A 12252-nucleotide genomic window follows, 5' to 3' on the forward strand; every position below is an offset into this window, starting at 1 on the left:
ACCTCTGAGGAAGCCATTCTTCTTTTCATTACCCTCCACACTGTTCCAGAAAGGAATTACAGCAGATGAGGCAGATGTATATAAAATACATCTTTATCAGGTGGATGTGACAAAGAGGGGTAAAAGGATGGGGCGGGGAAGGGCAGGGAAGGGCAGGGAACAAGAATGGGAATTTATAATGGAGCCAGAATTAAGGCTAATAGAAAAACACATTATAGGAGGTGATTCTTAAAACAGATGGGCACACACTTCTATCAAGTTGTCTAGCAGCCACTGTAAAAAAAGGACCTGGTCACTAAGAGAACTCACACTGTCCGTACAATAAAAACAGCCAAGAGCCCAGGACTAGAAAGCTATTTCTCTTGACTGCCATTTTAAGGAACCACGGAGTGACATGAGGAAACTTATAGCACATGCCAGCCTGTTTTTTAGAATGTTTTATATCATCTCCTTATAAATAAAGCAGTTACATGATCAGAGGACCTGAATCCAGTGTTGCTGGTTGGGGCTGTCCATGGAACACCCATTTTCTCCTGCCACCTTCCTCCTTTCCCCTCCCACTCACCAACAACGAAGGATAAGCAGGGATGCGACACTTTGCCCTCTCTGCTCCTTGGAAACCCAGCTCCCGTGCCTCCCAGGCTCCAGCTCTGAGTATGTATATTTCACATCATAAAACCAGACATGAGACCAGTCTCTCTCTTACTAAACTTTATCCAGCAATGTGCCTCATGTCTACTATGCAACCTCATTCTGCGTACATACCTTATCTCTCATAGTAAACGGGAGATCCCCCAGGAGTACCATCTTGACCATCTTTATAACCCCCTGCGATACCATGTAGAGCAGCTGGTACAAAACTAGAACTGGTGAACAACTGAAAAGATGAAGGCCACTGAGCCAGGGCCAGGGAAGGCAGCAGCAGATAGGTAACCATGATTTTTCCTTTATTTTTTTCATGTTACTTGCCAAACAACAAGTAGGCACATTATTTAGGTGTGTGTGTTTTTTTTTTAAGCCTTTGTTTCTATTAGCTCAGAAAGCAAAGAGAGGAAGGAACAACACATTCAGAGCACATGGTCAGTCACTAAAATACAGAAACACACAGTATTCACCGGGTTACCGTGTGGTTGGGAGAGGGGAAAATGAGATGGGGTTGGGACACATGGTTAGCTACTTGGTTAGTCTGCTTAGAAAAAAATGAAAACAAGAATCTTAGGCCTCAAAGTCTGTCTGTGAAAATACAGTGACTTCTTAGATTAAGCTCTGTCTCTACTCCTTCTGAGGAGCACAGCAATGTTTTGCGTGCCTGCCTATTCATTGGGAAACATCATTACTACAACCTTCATATCTCCAACTGGTTTTTGCAACATCCCTATGAGGTATGTACCCTTCTCCCCATTTTACTTATGAGAAAACCGAGGCTTGGCGAGGCTAAGGAACCTGCTCAATGTCACAAAATGAGTTAATGAAGAGCTGGGGATTTGAGCCAGGTGTCTGACCCTGACCCCAAAGACAATCACAGTCATGGCTAGGCTATCCTGCTTCTGACTTCTCACATTAATAAAGCAGTGGTTCAGAGCAAGAGGGCTGAGGTCCAGGTGATTCTTCCTTCCCAGGGATTCTCACATTCATCATTTCCTTTCCACCTGCACTGTCACCTCCTGAATTTCTGTGGACTCAATTAGCTTCACATCCGACCTCCTGATTCTCAAATTCCACTCCTCTCATCCACTCAGCATTCTGCCACTAAGCTGGGATGGTCTCACACACAACTTTGACCATATCGCTCTTCTGCTCGTTTCTTTTCCCTGGATCCCCAGGGCCTGTGGAATGAAGTCTGAACTTGTCAGGAAGGAACTGGAGATCCTCCACCATCTACCCAATATACTTCTACACTCTTCCTTCCTGGTGACCCTTCATGCCACACGAAGTTGCCTCTCTACTCATTATCCCCAAAACTCCCTCAACTGGTTGCTATCTGCACTCTGCCTATCCCCCAGCCCTGCCTTCGCATGTTTGCTGTGCTCTCCGCCCAAATCCTTGCTGTCATCTCCAAGCCCCAGCCAAATCTCACCGCCCTATGATGCTGCTCTTCTATCAGCCCAGCTGGAAGTGGGTCTCCTTGTCTCCAATCTTACAGCACATTTCCTTGGTACTTTGGAGTAGGAATTTGCTCTCGGCCTGGCACTATTTGTTATCATGTGATCAGACATCCACATACGGATGCATAATTTTTCCTACGAGAGTATAGTCTCTTTATAGCCAGATACCTTGTCTTTGTTTCTTGAAATCCCTCTCGGAGGCAGTAGACTGTGTCCTGCATATAAAAGATACCCAATACATTCCATAAGATGAGCTTTTTAAACTGTAGCAAGCCAAATTCCCCACCCTGTGCTTGTAATTATTCCCTCAGGCACCTTTCAAAAACTACCTGCAAGACCAGAAGGAACACTTAGACAAAATGGGTTTACTTTGTTAAAAGAATTATTAAAATATTAACTTGTGATATTGGCATTAGGGTTCAAAGTATCTGCATTTTAACACAAGTCTCTGAAGACTTCACTCTAAAGAATAATCATGTTAGGTACTGTTCCAGGGACACTGGGGAAAGAGGTGGGGCTTCCCATCACACCACGCAAGCAGCTGGACACTCCATCTGCTTCTGCGTCCAGCCCTAAAGTGCTCCAAAGCACATGAAAGCAACTTTTAAAAGCTTTTGAACCTTAACTGGCCTTTCTCTCTAAAAAAGTGAAAAATAACAGCCAACATCTTATGCCTTCTTTTGAGGCATTTTGCAGCTTAAATACTAACAGTGTTGAATCAGAAGCAATTGGGCAAGTGATTTTTTTCACATGTCGTTGTTGTTGCTGGCCTCTCCCTTTGGACGGTGAGATCCTTGGAGCGAATGCTGTATCACATCCCCGGCGTCCAGCACCATGCTCTCCTATGTTACACTCTGTGACGCTCCAATACATGAATAAACAAAAGAAATGGCTCAGGAATAAAGTGAGGGAAGTAAATTAGAAAATATGCTAGGCCAGGACTTTCAAGTCGGTATTTTCTTAAAACATTACTTCTCTGGGGGCACCACACTGCACGCTACAGAATTTCTCTCACACGCATATTCTCAGCCAAGTGTAAGACACTCTGATGTCATAGTGCAGCTATTTCCACCATAAGTGATCTGGGTAAATCCAAGATCCTATTGGGTTAAGAAAGATTGTTTTAAAGAGCTCCACAGAAGTGGTTCTGTGGGGCAGGCCTCTAAGAAATGAAACGGTCACGTCACTGGAGAGGCAACATATCCAAGGACAAAAGATCAAATGTGCTGTCCATAGATTGGCTCATCTCTACCTTGACTTTGGGAGCAAGCCAAGTGCCTCACATTGCTCTTATTATTGAGGGGATGGAGGTAAATAGCTAATCCTTCTGTGAGATAGAGATGGGTGGGGGGAGGGAGAGAGAAAAAGAGATTGAGATTGAGAGAGAGATAAACAAAAGCCTTCCAGGGAAAAGAACATTAGTAGAAAAAATAATACTGTTTCAGAACTAAAGACATGGTTTGAATTGCTTGGTTCCCATTCAGCAGAAGGTAAGAGGGAGATCTGTGGCAGAAGTATTGCTGAAGCACAGGCAGCGAAGCTTCAAAACTAGCATTTTTATTCATTAGGACAACTTAGAACAAAAGTGTTTTTAATTCCACCAAAGACAAAGTGAGGTGAGGACACCCAGCTTCCCTTGTAAGAAAACTCATTGCTTTCTCCCATGTCACAGGGAAGTGCTAATGCCACGGAAGGAAAAACCATAGGGAAGGCTTTACCTTGTTCTCCCTGAACTCATTTTGGAGATATTCATTCTCTAGGGATGTTTTTGATTTAATGGACATCACAAACCTCTGGAGCAGCCAAGCTCCCTCCTGCCTCCATGCCTTCCAGTCCTGAATGTCCCTATCTTGCAGTTGTCCAAATGTGAGAATACTCCTCCCATTCTCTTCCATCTTTGTAATCACCGGAGCTCACGGTGATACCGCTGAACTGAGAGATTCTCAGTAACGCACAGCAATGAAGTCTGAAGGCTGTCAGTCCTGTTCCTGTAATTTAACTTTTCCCCTTCTCCTCTTTCTACTCACTTCCTGAGTTGCAAACCACTTCAATCATTCATTTATTCACTAGTTTGTTCGTTAACCTTCATTCACTGTTATTATTTCACAATTATCTCATCAACTATTTTCATTCAGTTGGTCAGACTCTCACTCTCCATCTATTCTCCATTCATTCCACGAGACACTTGTTGGGCACTGTTGTAGGTGTTAGGAATACTGCAGTGAACCAAACAAAATATAGCAATAAACAAAAAGCTCTTTTCCTCATGGATCTGGGGGGAAGGCACAATACATACACACAATAAATATATAACACAATGTCAGGTAGTGAGAAGTGTGCTGAAGGACAGTAAGAGAGGGTGCTGGTATGCATGCATGCATGCATGCATTCATTCATTCATTCATTTCCATAGGTACTTATTCCTGAGTACCTACCATGTGTTAGATGCTTGGGACATGGTGGTGAAGTCCATGTCCCTGAGAAAGAAATGCAGGGCCTGGGAATCTGGATTTTTAGAAGTCCCTTGGGCAGTTCTGACTTACAGGTCCCAGTTGAGAACTTCTCATCAAGTGGACCCACATATCCTTTATAAATTATCAGATATCTGTGTCCTACCAACCCTTCAACCCTTTCTTCTAATTTCATCTCTAAAACTCCACCATATGTTTTCTCTTTTCTCCATTCCCTTCATTATGTTCTTACCATCTCACCTAAACTTCTGTTACAATGTTCTAATTGAACTGTCTAACCCCATCTTCCGCAAAGTTACCAGAATGATCACTCCAAAAAGTAAACTTGATCAAAAAGTCATTTAATGGCTTCTTGTGACTTAAGGAAAAAGTCCAGACTTTTAGGCAACACTCAAGGCTCTTGACAATCTGGGCCCAGCCTCTTCCTCCAGCCTGACTGCCCACCACTCACACAGCATACCCACCAGACTAGACCCCTTCCACGTCTCAGACCTGCCAGACCCCCATGTCATCCCCTCTGCCTGTATTGTGCTCTCCCCATGTCTACCTGCCATAATCCTTCTCATCTTTCAAGAACTGCCCTACATATAACTATCTCTAGAAGCTTCCCTGACAATCCCTCCCATTGACCCTGGACACGGTCAGTGCTGCTACCTCTGTGCTCCCACAGCTTTTTAATTATACTTATCATATCACATCACAATTTATGATTATACATGTCAGCCCCTTTTGCAAACAGTAAGTTCCCTAAGAACAGGAACCCTATGTTGTTCATCTCTAAATTCCTAGCTACAGTATTGTATACAATAAACAATAATTACCTACTGACTGAATAAATGGCTGAATGATGAATGAATTAGTAACCCTACGGAATGATTTATTCTATTGGGTGCTAGCAAGACATTAGATCAGTGTTTCCAATCAACTGCAAACAAGGACATTTAAGCACTTTATTTCCAGTAAGTAGCCTGAGTTGCCCAGTCAACCTATGGGTTAATTTTTTTTTTTTAAGATTTTTTTTTTTTTTTTTTTATTCATGAGAGACAGAGCGAGAGAGAAAGGCACAGGGAGAAGCAGGCTCCCAAGGAGCAGGGAGCCCGATGCGGGACTCAATCCCAGGACCCTGAGATCATGACCTGAGCCGAAGGCAGATGCTTAACCATCTGAGCCACCCAGGCGCCCAACCTATGGGTTAATTGTTCTGTTCTAACCATTCATACCTATTTCCCTTTCTTATTTTTCTCCACATTCCACTCTTGTAACTGCCTTTCTTCTGGCCTTTCTGAACTCTTCTGCCTGTGGCCCAGGCTGGCTCACAGCACGCCCTGCTAATTTTGCTCCAGCAAAAGTAGTCACTGACCTTTGACTGATGACATCTATCACTAGGGCTGGTCTGTATAGAGTCAGAGTATAACAACCACATCCTTGGTGTGATACCAGGGCACTGAGGTGCCCACTGCCCCTAGCATAGTCCTCTCTGCACCTAACACCTTGCTTCCCTTGGTTGAAGGCTCTGACCTTTTTGTACTCGAAAGGTAATTCTTTAATCTTCAGAAAACATCAGGAACTGGAAGTCTTTCCATCAGAAAGTCTGCACGGTGTGGGAGACAGGCATGTGACAGATCTCTGATTCCTTTCATTGAAATGCCCTCATCCGTATTACACACCAGATATTAAGAACTACTTGGGCTATGTGTTAGGATGCCACAAAAACGCTCAGACTCATGTTCAGTGGGGTGACCATTGAGAAAAGACAAGAAGCTCCACATTTCCATCCATACAGGCTTAAGTTATTAAAAAGTCAAGTATTTCTTAAAGTGGAATGCATGTTGGATCCCCTTAAAGGAGAAAGGAGAGGCTACCAGGCAACTGAGGGATATGGGAGGGGGAAGGGCATGGGAAGAGGAACCAGAACGAGGAAAGAATTGGGAAGCTTGGAACACACTTGAGAAACTATCTCTTTTTAGAGTACTGGCCCCGTGTGACATCACAGAGCTAAAACAATATAAGCTACCACAGGGACCAGTCCTCAGAGAGGCAGTCTTCAGGGAAGAAGTTAGAGAGAGAGAGAGACAGAAACTACAAGGCCAGTCCACTTTCAGTTTCCTTCAGACCAAAGAAGCACCAACAGTGGGGACATCCAAGGCCCTGTCAATAGGGAGGCTACTAGACCTCTCAGTGTTGCCCAGGGCACCTAACCATGTTTCACAGAACACGTGTTCTCAAGTAACAAAGGAAGGTCTTCTCATCCCAGAGCAAGTCCACCTCTATAATCAAGACATGTCATACCTCCTTTATGGGCAGGGTCCTGACCCCAGTGGGAAAAGCTTCTCACATCTTTATTGTGTACTCCCCACCTTGGCTCAGCCATGCCCAATGGATTATTATGGAAAGGACATGATGTGCTACAAGGTGTGGTTCATGGACCAGCACCAGTCTGAGAATTGCTTGTTACTGGTTCACAGTGAGCTAAATACAGAAATTGAAAGTATGCATTTAGAATCATTTATAGCAATTTGCTGAGACCTCCCAGCACATGATCAAGGGTTCATATTTTGCATGCCTTTGTTGTTTTCTATATTTCATCTTTGTTATATTTTATAAAAGGTACCAATCTGTGATGACTAGAAATACACACTGTTTAGGAAACCAAAACATTAGTCTTTTACCACAGTTTGTGCCAATACTGCCCAGTTAAAATTCAGCAACCAGCACTGGAACTGTGAGCATTTGGAGTTTTCCCTTTGCTACTCTAAAGAAAACCTCACTCTCTGCTCCTTTGTTTGTCAAACCTCTCTTTGCTTCCTCACATGACAGGTGCAAACAAAGATGAGTTGTTGTTTTTGTTTTTTTTTAAGATTTTATTTATTTGTCAAAGAGAGAGAGTGCACAAGCTGGGGGAGTGGCAGGCAGAGGGAGAAGCAGGCTCCCCTCTGAGCAAGGAGCCCGATGTGGGACTCGATTGCAGGACCCTGGGATCATGACCTGAGCCAAAGGCAGATGCTTAACCAACTGAGCCACTCAGGCATCCCAACAAAGATGAGTTGTGAAAGAACACAGGTACAGGATGGTGGTTGAGTTCATGCCGGGCACCCATAGCATTTCAGTTCTTCCCAGGCAGGACCAAACAGAATTGTGTCCATAGAAAGAAGGAATCTTGCCACAGAGCCTATCAGAAAAACTCCTTCATATACTCCACATATGAGTGAAACCATATGATAATTTTCTTTCTCCGATTGACTTATTTCACCTAGCATAATACTCTCCAGTTCCAGTGCAGAAGATCACAAAGGGAGGGGAGGAAAAACTGAATGCAAAGTCATCAGAGAGGGAGAAAAACCATGAGAGACTCTTAACTATGGGGAACAAACTGGGGGTTGCTGGAGGGGAGGTTGGTGGGGGGATGGGGTAACTGGGTGATAGGCATTAAAGAGGGCACGTGATATAATGAGTACTGGGTGTTATACGCAACTGATGAATTATTGAACACTACATCTGAAACTAATGATGTACTATATATTGGCTAATTGAATTTAAATTAAAAAAAAAAAAGAAAGAAAAACTTCTTCAGAAATTGCAATATCTAGTCACTGTTGCCTCACAACACTCCCGGACACCTGACTCCTGCCTAAGAAAATATTGACAGGTACTGAGTCATTCTATTGAAGCTCAATTCCTCTAAAAGCACAGGCCCCAAAATACACTTAACACACCCAGTTCCCAAAGGTTAAAGTATAAGTGAGAAACACCACAAGAACCTGATACTGAGTCAAGCAGTAGTTTCTGACATGGGAAGGAGGAAGTATACATCAGCCCCTTCCACAGTTCTGGATGAGTATCACCCAGGTCACGTAATGAGCAAAGCAGACTAGATGCATCTAACATTTTTATTCTTGCCTTCTCGACTGTACCTCATCTATGTTATAATAACATAATTATAAAGCCACTGGAAAATTGCCAATTTTCTTTCTTCCTGTGAAATGCTAAATGGTTCCCACATCTCATTTCATTTAATCTCATAATATCCTGGTGGGGCAGCTCTGCTCTGATTTATAGATGAGACCAGAAAGACTCATCTGAGGTCACACAACGAATGAAGGAAATAATGGAGACATGAATTGTTGAAGCTGTATTAGCAACCTCAAATTGAGTAAGAGGGGAGATACACCCACCAGCCTGCCTGAGGTCATGAAGAAAATGAGCTGGGCTAGCAGGGCAGTGGTGCCTTTGTCCCCCAAACCCTTTGAAATGAAATGAGTTCTTGGGAGAAAGACAAGAAGTCTGACCCAGACAAAACTGTGCAGTGAGCTAAGATGGCTTCTGACACCCCAAATCTCCTTTCCCCTTCTGTGGGACTTGTACCCACCTCCCCTAGTCAGGCAGTGTTCTGGTGTCCCTGTCCCCTATCAAACTGGCTCTTAGGAGCTGCTGTCAGCTCCTTGGTGGTGATTCTAAATGACTGTGTTCTCACTCCTGGAGTTTCTAATACTTCAGGTCTCATCTTTCCCTATGGAAGGATGTCTTTTATCCCATTAGGGGGTGTGCTGGTGAATGGGAAGTCACCCAGGGGAGGTGGCAGGGGTAGGCTCTCACCCTTTTTGAGAGCCCATACTTCCATTCACTGAATGCCTACTATGTGCTATGGACCATGTTAAGAATTCTACATTTACTAGCTAATTAAATTCTCAATAATCCTGCTGGCAAATCCTTATCATCCCATTTTACAGTTGAGGAAGCAAAGACCCAAGAAGTTAAGTCACTTCTAGTGCAAGGTCACAAAATCAATTAGTGACTACTTACTTTTCTAGCCAAAATGGCCTCTACAGACATAACAGAACATTACAAATCATCACAGAGGGGAAACAATCCAGGCTACCACCCATGGAAAACAAAGTGAGTCCTCTCCAACAGGGAAATAGACAATGGGTACCTTAATAGAATCAGTATTCCACTATCCATGTGATATAACTTCAGTCATATTTGGCTCTGAAATGCCTATGGATGCCTATATGGACCCTCTCCCTCATCTGTAAACTATGTTGGAAACATCCCTGATTCCCAGGTGCCTCAGACTTGACACCTGGCTTGGTGACTGTATCATCAGCAAATTTGTTGACTTCAGCCCTATTCTCCAATAGGAGAATTGTCTTCAATTGAATTGAATTGTCTTCACTGAAGAGCTACAGATAAAATGCAACTGCCTTCCCACCAAAGGGTAACAACTACACTTCCAAGGGATGCACACCAATGGGAAGATCCTTAAATACCTAAAAGAAAATCATCTAAACATCTGTGGCAATGTAGCTCCACAATCAGGTACTTCTTAGGAAAGACACAGAAATGTACACTTTGGCGAGATGATAACAGGTATGGAAAATACCAACAAAATCAAGACTGAAATATTGAGGACAACCTGCATCCTGAAGACTTATTTACTAAGCACCTACTATGTGTCAGGTATTCTACATATGTTATCACTAATTCTCACTATGGCCTTTCCTGGTATATATTATCATTCTTATCTATAGTTAAGAAAAGAGACTCAGAGAAGCTATCATCAAATGGCTAATAAATGGCATATTTAAGATTTGAATTCATGTCTGGTTCCCATGCTTGAGCTTCTTCCATCACACCAAGTTATGACAGTTTGATCATAATTCACCTCTTCTCTGAAGCGACTATATTTATTTTGAAGTACCTCTTCATTCTACTCTAAGGTAAAATCATTAATACAAATAAAAACCAGCTATTGTTGGTGATGGAAGAAATCTCCACTTAACATTTTAATTTTACTTAACATTCAGATTTATTAGAAATTCTGGAAGCTGGGAAAGAGTACTGCTCAGGCTCTGTCCACATCAGGGCCCAGAATTCTCTCATACGTACTTCACAGTGCCTGTGAGAATAGTCTGGTGTTTGTGCTCATAGCACACCGAGCCATGAATCCCACATGTAGGGACTGTCCTTGTGAGCTGTGTCTTACCTTGGGCTTGCTGGGGCGACATCTTCTGGCTCATCCACAGCACCAGTTAGTTCTGGGGGGAGGAAAGCATCTTTGTTGACGTTATTCACCCAACTTGCCTTTGCCTCATTTGCTCTGTCCTTACTCTGCTCTGCTGAAAGAGGAAACAGTGAAGACAGGAAGTCATCTCTCACCTCCGTGACCTATGACTCTCCTAGCATCTCTTATCACCGAAGCTCAAACCTGAACTTCAGGTCTTCCTGGAGCACCAAGGCACTCACTCATGAGTCTGAGTCCCCAGGGTCAGAATTATATCTGCAAAATTATATCTGATGTTACCTTCCCCCAAGCAGAATCTCCTGAGAGTATGAGTGGACTTTACATGTGCAGGTAACTCCAGAGAAAACTCCAGCAAAATTCTGACCACCTCTAGGTGAATCTCACCTGAACTGAGGTCAGGGCTAAATACATATGGTCAGGGCAGCTAGTCTTTTTTTTTTTTTTTTTTAAAGATTTTATTTATTTATTTGAGAGAGAGAGAATGAGAGACAGAAAGCAGGAGAGGGAGGAGGGTCAGAGGGAGAAGCAGACTCCCCGCCGAGCAGGGAGCCCGATGCGAGACTCGATCCCGGGACTCCAGGATCATGACCTGAGCTGAAGGCAGTCGCTTAACCAACTGAGCCACCCAGGCGCCCAAGGACAGCTAGTCTTCATGGGACAGAGACACCATCATTTCCAAGCATTTACTGAACATCAACAATGTGCCTAACTTGAGGCTCTGGAATCCAAAGGGGAACAAACGCTTCTGGCCTGGAATGTTCCTCTCCACTGCCTCTTCCTTCCCCAGTCTTTACACATCCAAATTCTACAATACTCCTCAATACCCAGCTCAGATGCCAAAGCCCCCCCCATAAAACCTCCATGCTCCCTCTTCAGGAAGTAACTTCTTTTTGCCTCTGAATACCCAGGGCTCTTTACCAGCACCTCTCAAATAATTAGCATTAAGTAATTATGCTAAGTGCCAGGCACAGTGTTGTTTTTTGCATGCATTACCTTGTGAGAAGGTGTTATTTTCCAAGTTTACAGATTTGGAAATCAAGGATCAAAAAGTTCAGGAAACTTGCTTTTGACCCCAGTGCCAGTAAGTGCTAGGAGTGCTTATACATCGATGTTAAGATGAAGCAATACGAGGGCTCCGATTTCCAAATACTCACATTCCAGGGTGGTATTCCCCACAGGTCTCTTTACACAGAAGGCTAGTTTCTTCAATTGCAAAATAGAATCCACAATACTAATCCGTACCTCCCGAGATTTCTGAAGGCCTGGATGGTTTTGAAAATCAAGAGGGATGCGAGCAATGCAGGGCACACACTAAACATTACCCCTTATTTGCAAGGGGTGTGGCTCTGAGTCAGAAAGAATGAAATCCCAGGTCGGCCATTTGCCAATGATATAACCTTGGACAAGTAACTTCACTTCTCTGAATTTTACATGTCCCATATGTAGAACAGGGATAAGAACACCTACCTTACAAGATCGCTGCTATAGTTAGAAATAATAGAGAGCAAATGCCTATCATGTATTAAATGTTCAAAAGGTGACAGCTATTTTCCTTATTGGGCACAGGCTAGATCTAGACAGGGGCTGTTCTCAGGTGTAAAAGTTTACACTGCCTAGCTCAGAGTGAAAGAGAAGGCATACCATACATATTTAA

At 43.4% G+C, this 12252-nt stretch overlaps 1 protein-coding gene across 1 annotated transcript in view; it reads right to left on the reverse strand.

The window, feature by feature from the left end:
• Positions 1–12252, reverse strand: part of SYTL2 (synaptotagmin like 2) — a 199758-nt gene that overhangs the window by 40005 nt on the left and 147501 nt on the right. The window contains exons 14-15 of the mRNA XM_034995288.1: positions 11753–11860; positions 10560–10692 (exon numbers count right to left, since the gene is read on the reverse strand). Coding sequence (XP_034851179.1) covers positions 10560–10692; positions 11753–11860 — 241 coding nt within the window. The remainder of the gene's footprint in view (positions 1–10559; positions 10693–11752; positions 11861–12252) is intronic.

This window comes from Mirounga leonina, unplaced genomic scaffold (genome assembly GCF_011800145.1).
Source record: "Mirounga leonina isolate KUSES-001 unplaced genomic scaffold, KU_Mleo_1.0 Mir_92, whole genome shotgun sequence".
Lineage (NCBI taxonomy): Eukaryota > Metazoa > Chordata > Mammalia > Carnivora > Phocidae > Mirounga > Mirounga leonina.